Below are 24,552 nucleotides of genomic sequence, written 5' to 3' on the forward strand. Positions count from 1 at the left end.
CACACAGCACTTGGTCACCTCACACACACAGCACTTGGTCACCTCACACACACAGCACTTGGTCTCCTGACACACACAGCACTTGGTCATCTCCGAGCTTGCCCCTCACAGTCTCCCCATGCAGGTATCCCTGGGCCCCGTCCCTGTGGCTGGGGGCTGGGAGAGGAGGGCAGAGCACTTCTCCTGAGTGCAAGGGTCCGGGTGCGGGGCTGCTGGCACCTGTGGTGTCAGCCAGGCCTGTGGGCACACCCGCACTGGCGTCTCTCCAGGGACAGTGCGAGTGTTCCATGGGGACACTGAGGATTTGTGGGGTCTCAGGTGGGGACAGAGCCTAGCAAAGGGATGGGGCCTGCAGGGACACTGAAAGGATGGAGGCAATGGGGATACCAAGGTGAGTGGGGCTGTGGAGTTGGGTGATGGAGCCTCCATGGATGCTGAGTTGGCACGGGATGAATGGACACCAAGGCCTGCAGGTCCTGGGGGGTACCAGCGTGATGAGGTCTGTAGGGACACCAATGTCTGCAGGTGTGTGCCGGTACCAGGGGGATGGAGTCTGTGGGGACACCAAGGCCTGCAGGTGTGTGCCGGTACCAGGGGGATGGAGTCTGTGGGGACACCAAGGCCTGCAGGTGTGTGCAGGTACCAGAGGGATGGAGCCTGTGTGGACACCATGGTGGCAAGTTCTGGAGACACCAAGGTGACACAGGCATTGTGGGGCCATCAAGGTGACCCAGGCTACAGGGACAGTGTGGGGACAGGGCTGCAGGCCTTGGTGGCAGCAGAGCAGACAGGGCAGTGACAAATAGTGCCCAGCCCTCCCTGGCAGGCCTGTGGGCAGGTCAGCCGGGCCAAGGACATGGTGGACAGTGTCCAAGGGGACAGCAGGAGGGTGTGTCCTGTGCTGGCATGAGGCAGGGCACTGAGCTGCCTCTGGACCCAGGACTCAGCCTTCTTGCTCCAGCCACTGTGCAGCTCCAGTCACCTCTCAGCCAAACCCCTGAGCTGGGAGGTCACAACCAGATGCCTCAGATGGGAATGCTGAGGAGAGCAGAACCTCTGAGCTAGGACAACAGGGAGAGCTGGATCCCCAAGCTGGAGACCAGGCAAAACCAGACCCCGAGCTGGGAATGCTGAGGAGAGCAGAACCTCTGAGCCAGGGCATCAGGGAGAGGTAGACCTCTGAATGGGAGATCAGGCAAAGGCAGACCCTGAGCTGGGATGCCGGGGAGAGCTGGACACCTGAACTGGCTACCAGGGAGACCTGGACCTCTGAGCTGGACACCAGGAAAAGGCAAACCTTGAGCTGGGGACACTGGGGAGATCTAGACAGACCCCAAGATGAGTCTTTGGAGAGAGCTGGACCCCTGAGCTGGGACACTGGGGAGAGACAGCTGGAGACCATAGAGAGCAAGGCTCCTGGACTAAGGTGTCAGGGAGAGCTGAGGCTCCAAGCTGGGATATTGGGGAGAGATGGATCCTGGAGCTGGGCCAGCAGGGTGAGCTGAAGCCCCAGGCTGGGATGTGGAGGGAAGATGGATCCTTGAGCTGGGCCAGCAGGGTGAGCTGAGGCTCCAAGCTGGGATGTGGAGGGGAGATGGATCCTGGAGCTGAGCCAGCAGGGTGAACTGAACTCCCAGGCTGGGTGTGCTGGGGAGAGTCAGAACCCTGAGATGAAGTGCTGGGAAGTGCCAACCCCGAGGCAGGATGCTGAGAAGATCTGGACTGCCAAGCTGGGACACCAAGGAGGGCTGGAGCCCCGATGGGGCACTGTGGGGAGAGGCAGAGGGCAGGACTCACCAAAGCATTTGCTCTGGTTGGTGGCACGGTCCACAAAGACTTTGGCAGAGATGACGTTGCCGAAGGGCAAGAACATCTGTGTGAGCTCCGCGTCCCCGAACTCCTGGGGCAGGTGATAAATGAACAGGTTACAGCCCTCGGGACCTGGGGGAGGGGGACACAAAGGACAGGCACAGGTCAGGCAGGAGGCAGGGCTGACCGCTGAGGGGAGGGAGGCCAGGAGCCGCCGGCGTCCGCAGCGAGGAGCCCCCTCCGGCCCTCACCTTCTCGCTGCTGCTGCGGGATGAGGGGAGCTTGCTGGGGGAAGGCTTGGCTGATGGGTGCGTAGGCGGTGGGGTATGCTGCTGGAGGGACACAAACACAGCCATGAGACCCCACCCCGGCCCTGCCACGGGCTGCAGACAGCCCTGTCCCCTGCTGCCACCCTTGAGGGAGCTGCCCCGGGGCTGCGGGCTTTGCCCTTCCCACCCCTGTGGCTTCCCTAAAGGGATGCGGGAATGGCTCTCTCCCAGGGGATGGAGTCTGCATCACCAGATGGATGCTGTGTTAGAGGGGATGAGGGGACACCAAGACAAGCGTGTCTGTGGGGACACCAAGGTCTGCAGGTGTGTGCAGGTACCAGAGGGATGGAGTCTGTGGGGACACCAAGGACTGCAGGTGTGTGCAGGTACCAGGGGGATGGAGTCTGTGGGGACACCAAGGACTGCAGGTGTGTGCAGGTACCAGAAGGATGGAGTCTGTGGGGACACCAGGGCCTGCAGGTGTGTGCAGGTACCAGGGGGATGAGGTCTGTAGGGACACCAAGGTCCGCAGGTGTGTGCAGGTACCAGGGGGATGAGGTCTGTAGGGACACCAAGGTCTGCAGGTGTGTGCAGGTACCAGGGTGATGGAGCCTGTGGGGACACCAAGGACTGCAGGTGTGTGCAGGTACCAGGGGGATGGAGCCTGTGGGGACACCAAGGCCTGCAGGTGTGTGCAGGTACCAGGGGGATGAGGTCTGTAGGGACACCAAGGTCTGCAGGTGTGTGCAGGTACCAGGGGGATGGAGCCTGTGGGGACAAGAAGGTCTGCAGGTGTTTGCAGGTACCAGGGGGATGGAGCCTGTGCGGACACCAAGGACTGCAGGTGTGTGCAGGTACCAGGGGGATGGAGCCTGTGGGGACACCAAGGCCTGCAGGTGTGTGCAGGTACCAGGGGGATGAGGTCTGTAGGGACACCAAGGTCTGCAGGTGTGTGCAGGTACCAGGGGGATGAGGTCTGTAGGGACACCAAGGTCTGCAGGTGTGTGCAGGTACCAGGGGGATGAGGTCTGTAGGGACACCAAGGTCTGCAGGTGTGTGCAGGTACCAGGGGGATGAGGTCTGTAGGGACACCAAGGTCTGCAGGTGTGTGCAGGTACCAGGGGGATGGAGCCTGTGGGGACACCAAGGCCTGCAGGTGTGTGCAGGTACCAGGGGGATGGAGCCTGTGGGGACACCAAGGACTGCAGGTGTGTGCAGGTACCAGGGGGATGGAGCCTGTGGTGACACCAAGGTCTGCAGGTGTGTGCAGGTACCAGGGGGATGAGGTCTGTAGGGACACCAAGGTCTGCAGGTGTGTGCAGGTACCAGGAGGATGAGGTCTGTAGGGACACCAAGGCCTGCAGGTGTGTGCAGGTACCAGGGGGATGAGGTCTGTAGGGACACCAAGGCCTGCAGGTGTGTGCAGGTACCAGGGGGATGAGGTCTGTAGGGACACCAAGGCCTGCAGGTGTGTGCAGGTACCAGGGGGATGGAGCCTGTGGGGACACCATGGTGATGAGGTCTGGATACACCAAGGTGACACAGGCATTGTGGGGCCATGGAGGTGACCCAGGCTACAGGGACAGTGTGGGGACAGGGCTGCAGGCCTTGGTGGCAGCAGGAATACAGCCTCCAAGCTGAGGAAAGCCAACACTTTTGGTTGGAAAAAAAAAAAAAACAGCAGCTTGGGTTCAAACTTTGGTTTTTCTGTTGGAAATCTGAGAGTCAGTGCCTGCTGGGCTCAATGTTCCTCCACAGGCTGCTTTGATTCCCTTCTCTCTGAGGCCCAGCCCCTTGCCTGTCAGGCTTGGCCACACAACAACCATCCCAAGGGGTTTTGCTATCTTGGTGCCTCCACAGCCACCTCTCCCAGCAGGATCCAGTATGGGGACAGTTCTCCATCCCTACCCAAACCTCACCCTGTGTCCTAGGTACAGCCACCAGCTCTCCCCCATAGGCTCATCTCAGCCCTACGAGCATTAAACCTCACTTTCCTCCCTCCAAACCTGTGCTGGGAGCACATCTGTGCTGCTGGGGACGAGGGGCATCGGCGTCACCCCCAGAGCTCCTGCAGGGGCACAGCACCCCACACCCACCACCTGAGCCCCAGTCCTGTGGTTCCAACCCTACGGTGATGTTCCCCCACTACCAAAAATAAGGCTGAGGAGCAAAGAAGAGAGAGAGGGAAGGAGGACAAAGCAAAGTTTGAGACCTGCATAGTGCTGCATGCCTGCGTAGGCCTGCTGGAGGGGATCTGCCACCGTGGGGCTTTGAGCTGGGAAGAGAAAAGAGGGGAGAAGGAAGAGAGAATGAGCAAGAGAAACCTGGGGCTGGGCAGCTCCCAGGGAGAGCAACCATGGCAGGGCAGGAGGGAGTTTGGTGGGGATGGGAGCAGTCACAGAACTGCTTGGTTGGAAAAGAGCTCTGTGGACATCAAGTTCAACCCTTAACCCAGCACTGCCAGGTCACCATTAAACCACAGCCCTCAGCACCACATCTCCACAGCTTTTAAGCCCCTTCAGGGATGTGGACTCCACCACTGCCCTGGGCAGCCTGTGCCAGGGCTTGACAACCCTTTGGGGGAAGAAATTGTTCTTCATGGCCAACCTAAACCTCCCCAGGTACAACTTGAGGCAGTTTCCTCTTGTCCTGTCCCTTGTTCCTTGGGAGAGGAGACCAAACCCCACCTGGCTCCAACCACATTTCAGGAAGTTGTAGAGAGCCAGAAGGTCTCCCCTCAGCCTCCTTTTCTCTAGACTAAACAACCCCAGGTCCCTCCCCAGCCCTGTTCTCCAGACCCTTCCACACCTTTGTTGCCCTACTCTGGACCTGCTCCAGCCCCTCAATGTCCTTCTTGGAGCGAGGGCCCCAAAACTGAACTCAGTAGTCAAGCTATGGTCTCACCAGTGTATGGTCTCACCAGTGCTGAGTACAGAGGGACAATCCCTGCTCTGCTCCTGCTGGTCACAGCACTGCTGATCCAGGCCAGGATTCTGGTTTGGGTGGGAATAAACCTCAGGGGCAGCACCCTGAGGTTTTGCCCAGCCAACTCCTGATCATGGCTCAGAGGAGGCACCAGCCTGTGTTGGAGGAGAGCTTCCTCCTGCTCCAGGTGTTGCTGCTAAGCCATGCTCTGGCTGCTGGCACCTGCTGCCCCTGCTTCACCCACACTCAGTTAATGGAGGTTCCAGAGCTCCAGAGACTTGGGGGCTACTTTTGGAGAAGGAGACCTTCTTGTGGCCTTCCAGTATCTGAAAGGGGCTACAAGAAAGCTGGGGAGGGACTTTTAAGGATGTCAGGGAGTGGTAAGACTGGGGGGAATGGAGAAAAACTAGAAGTAGGGAGATTCAGATTGGATGTTAGGAAGAAATTCTTCCCCTTGAGGATGGTGAGAGATTGGAAGAGATTGCCCAGGGAGGTGGTGGAAGCCTCATCCCCGGAGGTTTTTGCAGCCAGGCTGGAGGTGGCTGTGAGCAACCTGCTGTGGTGTGAGGTGTCCCTGCCCATGGCAGGGGGGTGGGAACTGGATGAGCCTTGAGGTCCCTTCCGGCCCTGACAATTCTGTGATTCTAAAAGCAGGGAGAAGGTTCCTACTCCTTCCACGCCCTGAGGAAGAGAGGGTTTGTGCTGGGGCCACAAAAATGCTCAGGGGGTTGGAGCAGCTCTGCGACAAGGACAGGCCGAGGGAGCTGGGAGTGTTCAGCCTGGAGAGGAGGAGGCTCCAGGGAGACCTAATAGCAGCCTGCCAGTACCTGAAGGGGGCTACAAGAAGGCTGCAGAGAGACTGTTTGCAAAGGCCTGCAGGGACAGGACCAGGGGCAATGACTTCAAACTAGAGCAGAGCAGATTGAGATTGAATGTGAGAAAGAAGTTCTTCACTATGAGGGTGGTGGAACACTGCAACAGGTTGCCCAGGGAGGTGGTTGAGGCTCCATCCCTGGAGATACTCAAGGTAAGGCTCAACGAGGCCCTGACCAACCTGATCCAGTTGGGGATGTCCCTGCTGAGTGTGGGGAGGTCGGACTGGATGAGCTTTGGAGGTCCCTTCCAGCCTGGACTATTCTCTGATTCCTTCTCTGACTCCATGGCCTCCACAGCAGCTCAGGTAGTGCTCTGTGTGCTATAGTGCTGTGACTCTATAAACTGTTCCTCCCCTGCCCCCCCTCGAGCCGCCCCGGTGCCAGCCCAGGTGGGGGTGTGGGGCAGGTCACCTGGGTAGGGGTGGATGCCGTTGGTGTAGATGGTGTCGGAGGCAGGCTGCCCGTTGGTCTGTGGCGGCAGGGGGCTGAAGCCGTTGACCCCGATGGGTGTAGCGATGCTGGGCACGGGCGCCGTGCTGATCCCGGGGGGGGTGCTGGTACCTGTGGCGGGGCGGGGAGGGGGTCAGCGCCCCCAGGCCCTGCTCTCGGCAGGAGGGGGAGGCAGAGGGAGGGGAGGTGGCACCTGAAGAGGGGGTGAGCGGGGCGGCCACCAGCCCGCTGACGTTGAAGGCGGCCATCTGCTGCATCTGGGCGGCGGCGATGGCAGCCATGGGGTTCAGGCAGGTCCCCTGCGCCGCTGCCATCAGGGCTGCCTGCTGCTGCATGATCTTCAGGGGAGGGGAGGGGGACAGAGAGACGGAAGAGACAGAGAGAAGGTAGGAGGAACAGTTAGCATCCCCTCTCAGCACCCGTGCAGGAGGGATAACCCTCACCCACCCCCCAGAGCCAGGCACAGGAGGAGCTCTGGATGGTGCTAAAGGAGGTCTGAGTGCCCTACAGCCATGCCAACCTCACCCGGGGGAGTGAAGCCTTCTGCCCTGCTCCTCAACGCTGCCACACCAAGCCTGACAGGGACCTGCTGGCACCAGGCCAACCCCACACAGGTGAAACCAGCCCCCACCCCGACCCGTGGGGCTCCCTCAGAACCCCTCCACCCAGGTCCTGCCCGGCACTAGCCCTTACCGCTTGCGTGTAGGCTCCGTAGGCGCCGAACTGGATGGTCATGGGGTTGAAGATGCCCAGCTGCCCTGCCATCTGATGCATCCGCCGCAGGGTCCGCTCCTTATCCGTGTCCGCGAACTTCACCACCAGGCTGGACGAGGCGCCCTAAGACGTCGGGGGACGGGCGGGGGGGAAGGTGGTGAGACCTTGGCAACGCCCCTGGAAAGCTCCTCCCTGCTCCGTGGAGGGAGGGATCTGCCGCCAGCGTGCGGGGCCCCGGGGACGCTGCTCGGCTTGGCAGCGGCAAGCAGCGATCGATGGGAGGTTTAATTATAGCTGTCTTTTTTTTTTTTTTTTTGCCTCCCCGGCGGCGGCTCCCTGACCTCTGTTTCTTTCTTCCCCTCCTCGTTCCCACTCCTGACCTTCGGCGTTAATTAAGCCGAGCCCCTTTCCTTTCTCTCTGCAGCGCCCGGGGAATTAGCCCTGCGTGCCCACACCCCACCGGCTCGGGGCTCGGCGCCCGGGCGAGGCCGAGCCTCGGGGTGATTGCCCGTCTGTAGGATTCTGATCCAATTAGACAGAGGATCAAATTAGCCGGTGATTGGATTAGGCAAGGCAGCACGGGGTCGAACGGGGCAGGGCGAGAGCCTGGCACTTACCGGCATGGTTTGGCTGCCGTGCAGGCTGTTGATGGCAGCCTGGGCCTCGGCGTGGCTGCCGTACTTCACAAAGGCACAACCTGCCGGCAGAGAGGGGACAAGAAGGAGGTAGGATTCGGCTGCGGTGGGAGTCAGCACTGCCTGGCCGGCAGGCTCCCACGCTCCGTGGGTCTCCCGGGGTGCTTCCCCGGCTCCCCAGAGCCTACCTTTGCTGGCCCCGTCGGGTCCCCGGAGGATGGTGCACTCCTCGATCTGGCCGAAGGGCTCAAAGAGGCGCCGGACGTCATCCTCACTCTGCTGCTTCCCCAGCATGCCCACAAAGAGCTTCCTGTCTTCTAGAAACGAAACCAAGCCCGGCAGTGAGCAGCAGCGTGTCACTCCCCATCGCCGTCCCCTCGTCCCCAGTGTGCCTGCCAGCAGTGTGGGGAAGGGGAAAAGCCGGGAGACCCGGCAGGGAGCGACGCTGATCCGGTGTCTGTGTCGCAGGGTTTATCTCCTCCCTCCTGCAAAACACTCGGGGTGGGATAAGCCTCCCCTTACAGCGAAGCTGGGAAGAGCTGGCTTCCACTTCCCGGCCCAGAGCTGGGGAGGGAGGAGTGGACTGCCTACAGCACCCAGGCGGGATGTGGCCGAGTGACAGAAGGAAGCCCCTAGAGTCGCGGCCATCACCTGGCAGCACAACCGGCAGCCTCTGGCCGTGCCCGGAGGGGGGACATAAATAACCCCAACAGGAGGGAAGGGAGAGCAAATAATGAGAGCTTCATGATTACTGCCAGCATCTGTCCACTCCCACCGCCTGCTAATGGCAGTTGGCAAAGGAAATAAAGGTGCCCGGTCAGGAGCGCTGCCCGGGAAATAAATAAATAATGGCAGGAGGCGATTAATGCCCTGCCCAGTAAGGTACCAGAGAGATTAGTTAAGGGGACAGGGCTGGGCTGTTGTCTAGTTAAACATAAACCACCTCCCTGGCCAGGGGTTTGGTTTGGTTTGGATTAGTTTGGTTTGGTTTGCTTTGCTTTGCTTTGCTTTGCTTTGGTAGCCCAGTGTTGCCTCCTGGGCGAGAGGGCCGGAGCTGGGTGCCCTGAGCTTGGCCATCAGTTTTGAATCCTTCCCCAGTGAGACTCCTTAAAGTGGGTAGTTTAATGGCTGGGTACCCCCAGGAGAGGTTTGTGGTGTGTTTAATGTTATGTTGGGAAGAAGAGGATCCCTATCACAACCATCCCCGGGCTGAGGACAGGCAGCTCTCCGTCAGGATCCTGCCCTCACTCGCAGCACATGGATTTTCATCCAGTTCCTGACAGTTTGCCCAAAGTATCAACTCAGCCTGGGAGCTGCAAATGTCCATGGAGGGTTTGCAGGCGGGGACTGAAGAGTGGCAGCTCGTGTTTGAGAGGGGCTTGGGCCAATGTGCAGCCACCTCCTGATGGGAAGGGACTGGATTGAAGCTGGGAGAGGGGAGATTGAGACTGGAGATGAAGAAGAAATTCTTGACGGTGAGGGTGGGGATACACTGGAACAGGTTGCCCAGGGAGGCTGTGGGTGCCCCCTGCCTGGAGCTGTTGAAGGTCAGGCTGGATGAAGCCTTGAGCAGCCTGATCTAGTGGGAGGTGTCCCTGCCCATGGCAGGGGGGTTGGAACCAGATGATCTTTCAGGTCCTTCCAACCCAAAGCACTCTGTGACTCTATGAACTCTGCCAGGTAGCTTCAGGTTGGGTGGCTGTTACGGGGCAGCTGCCTGGCACTCTGCCCAGCATGATGCCAGGTTGCCTGTAGCATGACATCAAGATGTGCATGGTATGATGTCAGGTATGATGTCAGGGATGTTCTCAGCATGAAGTCAGGATGTTCTCAGCATGGTGGCAGGATGTTCCTCCCAGCTGGCCAGGCAGGGAGAGCACAAATCACATTCGGTGAGCGCTCGAGTTCAGATGCCACCACCACCTTTGGCAGGTTTCTCTGCAAACAAACCTCCTCCCAGGAGGTGACCCTGAGCGCCCCTGCCCACAGCAGGCAGCAGGGGAAGGAGAGGACCTACCTCCTCGGCCCTCACTGTCAGCTGGCTTCACCTGGATGGGGCGGTTCATCTGCAAGACACAAGTGGGACCAGGCCATCAGTGGTGGTGTCCTGCCCCTGCCCAACCCCTTTCCACAGGGGGGTGGCAGGATTTGGTACCAGTCCAGCACAGGAGTCTGGGGAGCAGAGGAGGAACCTGCAAGAACAGAGACGGGGCTCGTGGCCACGCTAAGCTGGGGCTGCTGCGGGCAGAGCGCGATGCCACAGCCCAGGGGACAGGTACCCAGTGCCGCAGGCACCCGCCGGGCCACCGGTGCCAGCCTTGGCTGACTGCCTGCTTTCCTCGACTGCAAAGGACTGCAGAGGCAGCAGCAGTGCCCAGGGAGCCCCGGCCCCTCCGGCAGCACCCTCACCCCTTCTCCTTTGCCCGGCTCTCACCCAATCTCAGCCTCCTCCAGCGCATCGGCCTGGAGTGTGCCCACCAGGGTGCCACGTGTGTGCGGGGCAGGACATGCCGGGCTGGCACAGACAGCCCCGGGCCCGCTGCCCCACCAAGCCGTTTCTCCTCCTTTCTTCCCCCAGCCCTTCTTTCCCTCCCCCCCCCCCCCACTTTAGCAGCAAAACGGGCACAATGATGGCCGTTGCCAGGGCAACAGGCGTGCTTCCCCCGCGCTGCTGCGGGAGCCCGGGCACATGTGCTCGGTGGGGTCGTCACGGCAACGCCGGGATGTCACGCATGACGGGGCGGCTGTGCGTGCCCCCGCCCCGCGCCGCGCCCCCGGCCCCGGCCCCGCCGCTCGGCTCTGCTCCGCTCGCACCCACGCCGGGAGCTGCCCGCGCCCCAACCCCCACCCCCGCCGCTGTCCCCAAGCACCCCTCCGCTGGCATCCTCAAATTTAAAGGCTGGGTGGGGACAAGGCGAGATGCCCAACCTCCCCGCCCTCCTCAGCCCCCAGGCTGAGGAAGAGGATGGGTAAGGAAGGAGGAGGGAGGTTTCCACAGCAACCACCTCGTCTCCAGGGAAACGCGGGGAGAAATGTCAGGGCTGAGCCTAGGATGGTCCACGGAGGGGACTGAGTCACCCGTGGGGTGGCACCGAGGGACACAAGAGCCACCTACCCATCCTCCTGGGGACCCACCGTGTCCACCGATTCCCCACAAATCCCCACCCCATCCTTTGCACCGGGGCAGGATCTCCGTAGGCAGACACAGAGAGCATCATCTCCTTGTTCCCCATGCTGGAGGGAGAGACCCCCCTTATTTTTTTTGGGTTTTTTTTTGGGGGGAGGAGGAGGAGAAGGGGGCCTGCCCAGCCTCCACCAGGCTGCCAGTCACATTTGCCAGCATAATGGCCTTCAGTGGAATCAATTTCGCGTGGCCCCTGCCGTATGGTGAAGGCAATAAAGGCAGGCAGGCAGGGCGTGCGATTCAGCCGAACGTTTTGGGGAGCTGCAGAGCCTCGCCGGGCTCCGCCTGCCGTCTCCGCTCGCCGCTTATTAAACTCGATCGATTCTCCGGCAGCGGCTGATGTTTATAAACGCCAGCCCTCGGGGACCAGCTAACCTACCCCGCGGCTGCCACGCCGTGCCAGGCCGTGCCATGGAGAAACCGCCCCGGCCCGCCGGCCCCCCTGCCGCTGCCCCCTACCTACCCCCCGGCGTGCTCAGTTTCCCCCCACCACAGGCGGACGGCGTGGGCACCCAGGCCTCCCATCTGTCTGTCTCCATGGCATCCCTGCACCTTTTTCCCTCGGCCCACACAGTCGCCCATCGCTGCCCAACAGCCTTCCCCAACTGTCCTCTGGCACCCAAAAAACCACCCAGCCATCCACCACCCCCACAGCCAGGCATCCTTCACCCATCCCTGACACCCACCATTTATCTACCTGCAAGGTTCATCCAGTGAGTCACCCAACACCCAGCCCTGAGGCACCCATCCATCCCCACAGCACTCATCCATCCTTCCACCCTGCGACACTCACCCATCCCAACACCCATCTGTGTCCCCAACACCGCTCCATGTCCTCAACACTCATCCATCCACTCACCCATCCCAAAACCAATCCATGTCCCCAACAGCCATCTGTGTCCCCAACACTCATCCATCCCAACACTCACCCATCCCAACACCCATCCGTGTCCCCAACACCCATCCATGTCCCCATCACCCATCCGTGTCCCCAACACCCATCCGTGTCCCCAACATCCATCCATGTCCCCATCACCCATCAGTGTCCCCAACACCCATCCATGTCCCCAACACCCATCCATGTCCCCATCACCTATCCGTGTCCCCAACACCCATCCGTGTCCCCAACATCCATCCATGTCCCCATCACCCATCCGTGTCCCCAACACCCATCCATGTCCCCATCACCTATCCGTGTCCCCAACACCCATCCATGTCCCCAACTCCCATCCGTGTCCCCAACACCCATCCGTGTCCCCAACATCCATCCATGTCCCCATCACCCATCAGTGTTCCCAACACCCATCCGTGTCCTCATCACCTATCCGTGTCCCCAACACCCATCCATGTCCCAACACCCATCCGTGTCCCCAACACCCATCCGTGTCCCAACACCTATCTGTGTCCCCAACAGCTATCCGTGTCCCCAACACCCATCCGTGTCCCCAACACCCATTCATGTCCCAACACCCATCCATGTCCCAACACCTATCCGTGTCCCCAACACCCATCCGCGTCCCCAACTTCCATCTGCATCCACAACACCCATCCGTGTCCCCAACACCCATCCCTCCACCTCCAACACCCAACCATGCCTGTAGCACCATTGCACCTGCCCAGCTCTCACCTCCCTCCCACCCCCCTTTCCATCTCCACAGCACCCACACATCCACCCACCCACCCCCCAACTCCCACCCATGTACCCCCCAGGGTAACCCTTCAGTACCCCCCAAGGGTTACAGAAGACACTGTCTGGGGTGTCCTAGCACCTACCAGTGCCGTCCCCCATGGGTGCCCTACAGAGCCCTAACTACAGCACCCCATGGCCAAGCCACCGGTGTGCTACAGCCCAAGGAGATCACCACTGGTTGCTAAACCACCACCTGAGCTCTTGGGCACTTGGAGCCAAACTTGGAGATCTGCAACAGCCTGGGCACTGAGGAGAGTCAGCCTGGGTAGAAGCCTCATCCCTGGAAGTTTTTACAGCCGGGCTGGTTGTGGCTCTGAGCAACCTGATCTAGTGTGAGGTGTCCCTGCCCATGGCAGGGAAGGTTGGAACTGAATGGTCCTTGAGGTCCCTTCCAACCCTGACAATTCTATGATCCTATGAATGACTGCCAGAGGGCCTGACCGATGGCACAAGGTCACTTCTGGCCCTCCTTCCTTCCCTGGTGTCACCCTCCTGCTCCTTGCACCCAACAGCCAGAGGATCCAGCAGGCCACCACGCATCTGAATGAGCCAAGATGGAGGCAACGGGGTGATGCCAGAGCAGTGGGCACCCACGGGAGCCTGGTGCCCACGGCCCTGCCGAGGTAGCCAGCACCCAGCGCAGGGAGACAGGCACCAGGGAGCAGGGAGACAGGCGTGAGGGTACAGGCAGCCACTCCCCCACAGGAACACCCCAGCAGAGCCTTGAGGGGTGAACTGACAGTGGGGGGACACAGCTGGCCTCAGGGCAGCCACAGCACCACACACCAGCCCTGCACGGGCACCCTCCATGCACAACCACCTGTGTCCTGCGGCCGCACTCCCACAAGCCCAGACGCAGCCCCACACACAGCACCCGCGGTGCATAGCCCCCCACCCACCCATGCATGCCCACTCAGCGCTGCACGCCTGCCCACCCGCCCATGCATGCCCACTTCCCTCAGCACCCCACAGCACGGCCCTGTGCCCATGCAGCCTGCACGCTGGCACCTACGCAGCCCCACGTGCCTGGCATGGCCCCGTGCCCGCCCCCAGCCTGGAGTCCTCATGTGCCCCCCACCCACCTGCAGCCAGCACGACACCCACAGCAATCTGCCCACAGCGTTGAGCCCTGCATGGCCACAGGCAGCGCCCCAGGGTGCACAGCTGGCAGCTGGACCCACGGTGGCACCCCCCCTGCAGACACCCAGCGCAGGGCACCCGCCCCGGCGGCACCCACACCACATCCTCACCGCCACCTATACGCACCTGGCCAGCCCCCCCACTGCCGGGCACCACGCAACCCCCGCATGCACACACGCTCTGCTCCCTGCTGGCACTCCCCCGGCACACCTACACCCGTGCCCCAGCACCGCCCCCACCACCACTGGGCACAGAGACCCCCTGAGCGCCTGCTGGCACGTGCACAGCCACTTTGCATGCCCATCCACCAGCCCTGGGTGCAACCCCCCCCTCCCCAACAGCCCCCAGGGGAAAACTCACACCCCCCACCCATGCACCTCTGCAGCCCTCTGCACCATCTGTGGGCACAACCCTCTCCTCGGCACGATCTCTTGCACACCTGCAACCACACGAACAATATCAACACACACACACACACACACACACACAGAGGCCAGCCCAGGGTGGAATAATACACCCTGCAGCCAGCACAAAAACACCCCCCTGGGTGCAGCTACACCCTCGTCACCGACGTGGGCATGCACACAATCCATCTCTGCCTGCAAATATGCCCTGCCCAGCAGGCAGATAACACCCTCCTCACCAATACCCACTCACACACACAGCATCCCTGTGCCCAGCTACACCCTGCTCACCAATAACCCCCTGCCAACACCCTCCCCATGCCTGGCTGCAGATACACCCTCCCCATCAACACACACCCCCACCCACACACCCCCATCGCTGCGTGCAAACACACCCTCGTCACCAACAAGCTCCCTGCCAACACATGCACCGCAGCCCTGGCTGCAGGTACCCCCTGATCACCATTCCTCTACCCCCAGCCCTGGGGGCAGATACACCTTGAGCACCATCACTCCTCTATCCTCATCCCTGGCTGCAGATACACCCTGAACACCATCACTCCTGTGCCCCCAACCCTGGCTGCAGGTACATCCTGAGCACCATCACTGCTCTACCCCCAACCCTGGCTGCAGGTACACCCTGAGCACCATCACTGCTCTACCCCCAGCCCTGGGAGCAGATACACCCTGAGCACCATCACTGCTCTACCCCCAGCCCTGGGAGCAGATGCACCCTGAGCACCATCACTCCTCTATCCCCAGCCATGGGGGCAGATACAACTTGAGCACCATCACTCCTCTACCCCAGCCCTGGCTGCAGATACACCCTGAGCACCAACACCTCCCATTCATGGGTGCAAATACACTCTCCTCACAACAACACCCCATTCATGGGTGCAAAAACACCCTCCTCACCAACACCTCCCTATTTATGGGTGTAAAAACATCCTTCTCACTGACACCTCCCCATTCATGGGTGCAAAAACACCCTCTTCACAACATCTCCCAATTCGTGGGTGCAAAAACACCCTCCTCACCAACACCTTTCTATTCATGGGTGCAAAAACACCCTCCTCACCTCCCCACATTCTTGTGTGCAGATACACTCTCCTCACGCACACCCCCATCTCTAGGTTCAGACACACCCTGTTCACCGACCACCCTCCATCCCTGGAAGCAAATACATCCTGATGGCCAGGACCCTCATCCCTGGTTTGAGATACACCCCGGTGACCAACACCTGCATCTCTAGGTTCAGTATACCCTGATCACCAACACTGCCCCCACCCCTAGGTTCAGATACACCCAGATACACCAACACCCGCACCCCTAGGTTCAGATGCACCGTGATCACCGACATTGCCCCCACTCCTAGGTTCAGATACACCCTCATCAGCAACACTGTCCCCACTCCTAGGTTCAGATACACCCTCATCAGCAACACTGTCCTAGGTTCAGATACACCCTGATCACCAACACCCCCATCCCTAGGTTCAGACACCCTGATCACCAACACCCCCATCCCTAGGTTCAGATACACCCTGCTCACCAACACCCCCATCCCTAGGTTCAGATACACCCTGATCACCAACACCCCCATCCCTAGGTTCAGATACACCCTGCTCACCAACACCCCCATCCCTAGGTTCAGATACACCCTGCTCACCAACACCCCCATCCCTAGGTTCAGATACACCCTGATCACCAACACCCCCATCCCTAGGTTCAGATACACCCTGCTCACCAACACCCCCATCCCTAGGTTCAGATACACCCTGATCACCAACACCCCCATCCCTAGGTTCAGATACACCCTGATCACCAACACCCCCATCCCTACGTTCAGATACACCCTGCTCACCAACACCCCCATCCCTAGGTTCAGATACACCCTGATCACCAACACCCCCATCCCTAGGTTCAGACACCCTGCTCACCAACACCCCCATCCCTAGGTTCAGACACCCTGATCACCAACACCCCCATCCCTAGGTTCAGACACCCTGATCACCAACACCCCCATCCCTAGGTTCAGATACACCCTGCTCACCAACACCCCCATCCCTAGGTTCAGATACACCCTGATCACCAACACCCCCATCCCTAGGTTCAGATACACCCTGATCACCAACACCCCCATCCCTAGGTTCAGATACACCCTGATCACCAACACCCCCATCCCTAGGTTCAGATACACCCTGATCACCAACACCCCCATCCCTAGGTTCAGACACCCTGCTCACCAACACCCCCATCCCTAGGTTCAGATACACCCTGATCACCAACACCCCCATCCCTAGGTTCAGACACCCTGATCACCAACACCCCCATCCCTAGGTTCAGATACACCCTGCTCACCAACACCCCCATCCCTAGGTTCAGATACACCCTGATCACCAACACCCCCATCCCTAGGTTCAGATACACCCTGCTCACCAACACCCCCATCCCTAGGTTCAGATACACCCTGCTCACCAACACCCCCATCCCTAGGTTCAGACACCCTGATCACCAACACCCCCATCCCTAGGTTCAGATACACCCTGCTCACCAACACCCCCATCCCTAGGTTCAGATACACCCTGATCACCAACACCCCCATCCCTAGGTTCAGATACACCCTGATCACCAACACCCCCATCCCTAGGTTCAGATACACCCTGATCACCAACACCCCCATCCCTAGGTTCAGATACACCCTGATCACCAACACCCCCATCCCTAGGTTCAGATACACCCTGCTCACCAACACCCCCATCCCTAGGTTCAGATACACCCTGATCACCAACACCCCCATCCCTAGGTTCAGATACACCCTGATCACCAACACCCCCATCCCTAGGTTCAGACACCCTGATCACCAACACCCCCATCCCTAGGTTCAGACACCCTGCTCACCAACACCCCCATCCCTAGGTTCAGATACACCCTGATCACCAACACCCCCATCCCTAGGTTCAGATACACCCTGATCACCAACACCCCCATCCCTAGGTTCAGATACACCCTGATCACCAACACCCCCATCCCTAGGTTCAGATACACCCTGCTCACCAACACCCCATCCCTAGGTTCAGATACACCCTGATCACCAACACCCCCATCCCTAGGTTCAGATACACCCTGCTCACCAACACCCCCATCCCTAGGTTCAGATACACCCTGCTCACCAACACCCCCATCCCTAGGTTCAGATACACCCTGATCACCAACACCCCCATCCCTAGGTTCAGATACACCCTGATCACCAACACCCCCATCCCTAGGTTCAGACACCCTGATCACCAACACCCCCATCCCTAGGTTCAGATACACCCTGATCACCAACACCCCCATCCCTAGGTTCAGATACACCCTGCTCACCAACACCCCCATCCCTAGGTTCAGATACACCCTGCTCACCAACACCCCCATCCCTAGGTTCAGATACACCCTGCTCACCAACACCCCCATCCCTAGGTTCAGATACACCCTGATCACCAACACCCCCATCCCTAGGTTCAGACACCCTGCTCACCAACACCCCCATCCCTAGGTTCAGATACACCCTGATCACCAACACCCCCATCCCTAGGTTCAGATACACCCTGATCACCAACACCCCCATCCCTAGGTTCAGATACACCCTGCTCACCAACACCCCCATCCCTAGGTTCAGATACACCCTGATCACCAACACCCCCATCCCTAGGTTCAGATACACCCTGATCACCAACACCCCCATCCCTAGGTTCAGATACACCCTGCTCACCAACACCCCCATCCCTAGGTTCAGATACACCCTGATCACCAACACCCCCATCCCTAGGTTCAGATACACCCTGATCACCAACACCCCCATCCCTAGGTTCAGATACACCCTGCTCACCAACACCCCCATCCCTAGGTTCAGATACACCCTGCTCACCAACACCCCCATCCCTAGGTTCAGATACACCCTGATCACCAACACCCCCATCCCTAGGTTCAGACACACCCTGATCACCAACACCCCCATCCCTAGGTTCAGACACCCTTATCACCAACACCCCCATCCCTAGGTTCTGAGACACCCTGATGATGACCCCCTCCCCCCTCCAGGTTCAGATACACCCCGATCACCGAACCCCCGAACCCCTGGCAGGAGATGCACCCTCCTCACCCCCAGCATCCCTGGGTGCAAACATCCCCGGGAACAGCTTCCCCCACCATCACCCCCACCCTAGTGGCGCGGATGCCCCCGCGCACGCCGAGACTCCCTGCCCGAGCCGAGCCCAGCCGAGCCGAGGCGAGCCGAGCCGGCGGCAGACAAAGGCGGGGCCCTACCTCGATGCAGAGGATCTTGGACCCGCTGGGCACCCACAGCACGGGCGGCCGCGGCCCGGGAGCCGGCACCTGCGGCAGCTGCATGGCCCGACCCGGCCCGGCTCGGCTCGGCTCGGCTCGCTTTAGGCCGGCCCTACACGGCTCCACCCGAGGCGGCTCGGCTCGGTCCGGCCCGCTTTCGGCTCGGCTCGCGCTGCGGCGCGCGGGAGGCGGAGCGCGGGGAGGGGCGGCAGCAGTCCCGCCGAGCCGGGCCGAGCCGAGCCGAAGCGGGCCGAGCCGAGCCGAGCCGAGCTCAGCCGAGCCGAGCCGAAGGGAGGGGCTAGGGCGCAGATACGCCCACCCGAGCAAGGGGGAGGGGCATAGCCCGGGGTCGCGGAGCACGGGGTGGGGGGTGGACAGCAATAGGGTACGTATGGGTATAGGGAATGCAGGAATTGAGAGTTTGAATGGATACAGGGAATATATGGATAAAGGGGATGTAGGGATATAGAGTTTGAATGGATACAGGGAATGTATGGATAAAGGGGATGTAGGGATATAGAGTTTGAATGGATAAAGGGAATGTATGGATAAAGGGGATGTAGGGATATAGAGTTTGAATGGATACAGGGAATGTATGGATAAAGGGGATGCAGGGATATAGAGTTTGAATGGATACAAGGGATGTATGGATAAAAGGGATGTAGGGATATAGGGTTTGCATGAATATAGGGAATGTATGGATATAGGGGATGTAGGGATATAGAGTTTGAATGGATACAGGGAATGTATGGATAAAGGGGATGTAGGGATATAGAGTCTGAATGGATACAGGGAATGTATGGATATAGGGGATATAGGGATATAGGGAATGTAGAGATAGAGAGTGTGAATGGATCCAGGGGATGTATGGATAAAGGGGATGCAGGGATATAGATTTTGTATGGATATAGGGAATGTACGGATATAGGGGATGTAGGGATATCAGGGATGTAGGGATATACAGTTTGAATGGATATAGGGGATTCATGCATATAAGGGATGTAGGGATATGGAGCTTGTATGGATAGAGGAGATGTATGGCTATAGGGGGTGTATGGATATAGGGGGTGTATGGATACAGAGGTTGTATCGATAGAGGGGATGAAAGGATACAGGGGATGTAGGGATATGGAGTTTGTAAGAATATAAGGAATGTATGGATACAGAGTTTGTAGGGAAATAGCGCTACATGGATAAAGAGTTTGTATGGATATAGGGAATGAAGGATATAGAGTTTGTATGGATATAGGGGATGTATGGATATAGGGGGTGTATGGATATAGAGATTGTATCGATACAGGGGATGAAGGGATACAGGGCATGTAGGGATATGGAGTTTGTAAGAATTTAAGGAATGTATGGATACAGAGTTTGTAGGAAAATAGGGCTACACAGATAAAGAGTTTGTATGCATACAGGGCATGAAGGGACAGAAAGTTTGTATGGATATAGGGGATGTAGGGATATCGAGCTTGTATGGATATAGGGAATGTAGGGATATGGAGCTGCAAAGCTACAGGTGTGAGAGCACAGCTATAGGGGTGAGAGCACAGCTATGGGGGTGAGAGCACAGCTATAGGGGTGAGAGCACAGCTATGGGGGTGAGAGCACAGCTATAGGGGTGAGAGCACAGCTATAGGGGTGAGAGCACAGCTATGGGGGTGAGAGCACAGCTATAGGGGTGAGAGCACAGCTATAGGGGTGAGAGCACAGCTATAGGGATGAGAGCACAGCTATAGGGGTGAGAGCACAGCTATGGGGGTGAGAGCACAGCTATAGGGGTGAGAGCACAGCTATGGGGGTGAGAGCACAGCTATAGGGATGAGAGCACAGCTATAGGGATGAGAGCACAGCTATGGGGGTGAGAGCACAGCTATAGGGATGAGAGCACAGCTATGGGGGTGAGAGCACAGCTATAGGGATGAGAGCACAGCTATAGGGGTGAGAGCACAGCTATAGGGGTGAGAGCACAGCTATGGGGTGAGAGCACAGCTATGGGGTGAGAGCACAGCTATAGGGATGAGAGCACAGCTATAGGGGTGAGAGCACAGCTATGGGGTGAGAGCACAGCTATAGGGGTGAGAGCACAGCTATAGGGGTGAGAGCACAGCTATGGGGTGAGAGCACAGCTATGGGGTGAGAGCACAGCTATAGGGGTGAGAGCACAGCTATAGGGGTGAGAGCACAGCTATGGGATGAGAGCACAGCTATAGGGGTGAGAGCACAGCTATGGGGGTGAGAGCACAGCTATAGGGATGAGAGCACAGCTATAGGGGTGAGAGCACAGCTATAGGGGTGAGAGCACAGCTATGGGGGTGAGAGCACAGCTATAGGGATGAGAACACAGCTATAGGGGTGAGAGCACAGCTATAGGGGTGAGAGCACAGCTATGGGGTGAGAGCACAGCTATAGGGGTGAGAGCACAGCTATAGGGATGAGAGCACAGCTATAGGGTTGAGAGCACAGCTATGGGGGTGAGAGCACAGCTATAGGGTTGAGAGCACAGCTATAGGGGTGAGAGCACAGCTATTGGGGTGAGAGCACAGCTATGGGGGTGAGAGCACAGCTATAGGGATGAGAGCACAGCTATGGGGTGAGAGCACAGCTATAGGGGTGAGAGCACAGCTATAGGGGTGAGAGCACAGCTATAGGGGTGAGAGCACAGCTATGGGGTGAGAGCACAGCTATAGGGGTGAGAGCACAGCTATAGGGATGAGAGCACAGCTATAGGGGTGAGAGCACAGCTATAGGGGTGAGAGCACAGCTATAGGGGTGAGAGCACAGCTATAGGGATGAGAGCACAGCTATAGGGGTGAGAGCACAGCTATGGGGGTGAGAGCACAGCTATAGGGATGAGAGCACAGCTATAGGGGTGAGAGCACAGCTATGGGGTGAGAGCACAGCTATAGGGATGAGAGCACAGCTATGGGGTGAGAGCACAGCTATAGGGGTGAGAGCACAGCTATAGGGGTGAGAGCACAGCTATAGGGATGAGAGCACAGCTATAGGGGTGAGAGCACAGCTATGGGGGTGAGAGCACAGCTATAGGGGTGAGAGCACAGCTATGGGGTGAGAGCACAGCTATAGGGATGAGAGCACAGCTATAGGGGTGAGAGCACAGCTATAGGGGTGAGAGCACAGCTATGGGTGAGAGCACAGCTATAGGGATGAGAGCACAGCTATAGGGGTGAGAGCACAGCTATAGGGATGAGAGCACAGCTATAGGGATGAGAGCACAGCTATGGGGTGAGAGCACAGCTATAGGGATGAGAGCACAGCTATAGGGATGAGAGCACAGCTATAGGGGTGAGAGCACAGCTATAGGGATGAGAGCACAGCTATAGGGGTGAGAGCACAGCTATAGGGATGAGAGCACAGCTATAGGGATGAGAGCACAGCTATAGGGATGAGAGCACAGCTATAGGGGTGAGAGCACAGCTATAGGGATGAGAGCACAGCTATGGGGTGAGAGCACAGCTATAGGGGTGAGAGCACAGCTATGGGGATGAGAGCACAGCTATGGGGGTGAGAGCACAGCTATGGGGGTGAGAGCACAGCTATAGGGGTGAGAGCACAGCTATGGGGTGAGAGCACAGCTATAGGGTGAGAGCACAGCTATAGGGGTGAGAGCACAGCTATAGGGGTGAGAGCACAGCTATGGGGGTGAGAGCACAGCTATAGGGGTGAGAGCACAGCTATAGGGGTGAGAGCACAGCTATGGGGTGAGAGCACAGCTATAGGGGTGAGAGCACAGCTATGGGGGTGAGAGCACAGCTATAGGGGTGAGAGCACAGCTATGGGGGTGAGAGCACAGCTATAGGGGTGAGAGCACAGCTATAGGGATGAGAGCACAGCTATAGGGGTGAGAGCACAGCTATAGGGGTGAGAGCACAGCTATAGGGGTGAGAGCACAGCTATGGGGTGAGAGCACAGCTATAGGGATGAGAGCACAGCTATGGGGGTGAGAGCACAGCTATAGGGGTGAGAGCACAGCTATGGGGGTGAGAGCACAGCTATAGGGGTGAGAGCACAGCTATAGGGATGAGAGCACAGCTATAGGGGTGAGAGCACAGCTATGGGGGTGAGAGCACAGCTATAGGGGTGAGAGCACAGCTATAGGGGTGAGAGCACAGCTATAGGGGTGAGAGCACAGCTATAGGGGTGAGAGCACAGCTATAGGGGTGAGAGCACAGCTATAGGGGTGAGAGCACAGCTATAGGGGTGAGAGCACAGCTATAGGGGTGAGAGCACAGCTATAGGGGTGAGAGCACAGCTATGGGGGTGAGAGCACAGCTATAGGGGTGAGAGCACAGCTATAGGGATGAGAGCACAGCTATAGGGGTGAGAGCACAGCTATGGGGTGAGAGCACAGCTATAGGGATGAGAGCACAGCTATGGGGTGAGAGCACAGCTATGGGGGTGAGAGCACAGCTATAGGGGTGAGAGCACAGCTATAGGGGTGAGAGCACAGCTATAGGGGTGAGAGCACAGCTATAGGGTGAGAGCACAGCTATAGGGGTGAGAGCACAGCTATGGGGATGAGAGCACAGCTATAGGGGTGAGAGCACAGCTATGGGGTGAGAGCACAGCTATAGGGGTGAGAGCACAGCTATGGGGTGAGAGCACAGCTATGGGGTGAGAGCACAGCTATAGGGATGAGAGCACAGCTATAGGGGTGAGAGCACAGCTATGGTGATGAGAGCACAGCTATAGGGGTGAGAGCACAGCTATGGGGATGAGAGCACAGCTATAGGGGTGAGAGCACAGCTATGGGGGATGAGAGCACAGCTGTGGGGGTGAGAGCACAGCTATAGGGATGAGAGCACAGCTATAGGGATGAGAGCACAGCTATAGAGATGAGAGCACAGCTATGGGGGTGAGAGCACAGCTATAGGGGTGAGAGCACAGCTATAGGGGTGAGAGCACAGCTATAGGGTGAGAGCACAGCTATGGGGTGAGAGCACAGCTATAGGGGTGAGAGCACAGCTATGGGGTGAGAGCACAGCTATGGGGGTGAGAGCACAGCTATAGGGATGAGAGCACAGCTATAGGGGTGAGAGCACAGCTATAGGGATGAGAGCACAGCTATGGGGTGAGAGCACAGCTATAGGGGTGAGAGCACAGCTATGGGTGAGAGCACAGCTATAGGGGTGAGAGCACAGCTATAGGGATGAGAGCACAGCTATGGGGGTGAGAGCACAGCTATAGAGATGAGAGCACAGCTATAGGGATGAGAGCACAGCTATAGGGGTGAGAGCACAGCTATAGGGATGAGAGCACAGCTATAGGGGTGAGAGCACAGCTATGGGGGTGAGAGCACAGCTATAGGAATGAGAGCACAGCTATAGGGGTGAGAGCACAGCTATAGGGATGAGAGCACAGCTATGGGGATGAGAGCACAGCTATAGGGATGAGAGCACAGCTATGGGGGTGAGAGCACAGCTATGGGGTGAGAGCACAGCTATGGGGGTGAAAGCACAGCTATAGGGGTGAGAGCACAGCTATAGGGGTGAGAGCACAGCTATAGGGGTGAGAGCACAGCTATAGGGATGAGAGCACAGCTATAGGGGTGAGAGCACAGCTATAGGGATGAGAGCACAGCTATAGGGGTGAGAGCACAGCTATAGGGGTGAGAGCACAGCTATAGGGGTGAGAGCACAGCTATAGGGGTGAGAGCACAGCTATAGGGATGAGAGCACAGCTATGGGGGTGAGAGCACAGCTATAGGGATGAGAGCACAGCTATGGGGTGAGAGCACAGCTATAGGGATGAGAGCACAGCTATGGGGTGAGAGCACAGCTATAGGGGTGAGAGCACAGCTATAGGGGTGAGAGCACAGCTATAGGGATGAGAGCACAGCTATGGGGTGAGAGCACAGCTATAGGGGTGAGAGCACAGCTATAGGGATGAGAGCACAGCTATAGGGGTGAGAGCACAGCTATGGGGGTGAGAGCACAGCTATAGGGGTGAGAGCACAGCTATAGGGGGTGAAAGCACAGCTATAGGGGTGAGAGCACAGCTATGGGGGTGAGAGCACAGCTATAGGGATGAGAGCACAGCTATAGGGGTGAGAGCACAGCTATAGGGGTGAGAGCACAGCTATGGGGGTGAGAGCACAGCTATAGGGATGA

The 24,552-nt window shown here is 58.5% G+C and overlaps 1 protein-coding gene across 46 annotated transcripts in view; it reads right to left on the reverse strand.

Annotated features, from left to right (window-relative positions):
* CELF6 (CUGBP Elav-like family member 6) overlaps positions 1-24,552 on the reverse strand; it is a 57,803-nt gene that overhangs the window by 20,532 nt on the left and 12,719 nt on the right. The window contains exons 3-12 of one of the 46 annotated variants that reach the window (XM_054388293.1): positions 9,695-9,743; positions 7,866-7,991; positions 7,660-7,739; positions 7,025-7,165; positions 6,522-6,666; positions 6,290-6,439; positions 4,291-4,353; positions 2,547-2,552; positions 2,061-2,138; positions 1,858-1,941 (exon numbers count right to left, since the gene is read on the reverse strand). In XM_054388293.1, the coding sequence (XP_054244268.1) occupies positions 1,858-1,941; positions 2,061-2,138; positions 2,547-2,552; positions 4,291-4,353; positions 6,290-6,439; positions 6,522-6,666; positions 7,025-7,165; positions 7,660-7,739; positions 7,866-7,991; positions 9,695-9,743 (922 nt within the window). Of the gene's footprint in view, positions 1-1,797; positions 1,942-2,060; positions 2,142-2,546; positions 2,553-4,019; positions 4,023-4,290; positions 4,354-6,289; positions 6,440-6,521; positions 6,667-7,021; positions 7,166-7,659; positions 7,740-7,865; positions 7,995-8,261; positions 8,265-9,627; positions 9,744-24,552 lie in introns of all 46 variants that reach the window. The other 45 variants (XM_054388279.1, XM_054388291.1, XM_054388295.1 and 42 more) reach the window with 45 other exon arrangements.

The sequence above is a fragment of the Indicator indicator genome, chromosome 16 (genome assembly GCF_027791375.1).
Source record: "Indicator indicator isolate 239-I01 chromosome 16, UM_Iind_1.1, whole genome shotgun sequence".
Classification (NCBI taxonomy): domain Eukaryota; kingdom Metazoa; phylum Chordata; class Aves; order Piciformes; family Indicatoridae; genus Indicator; species Indicator indicator.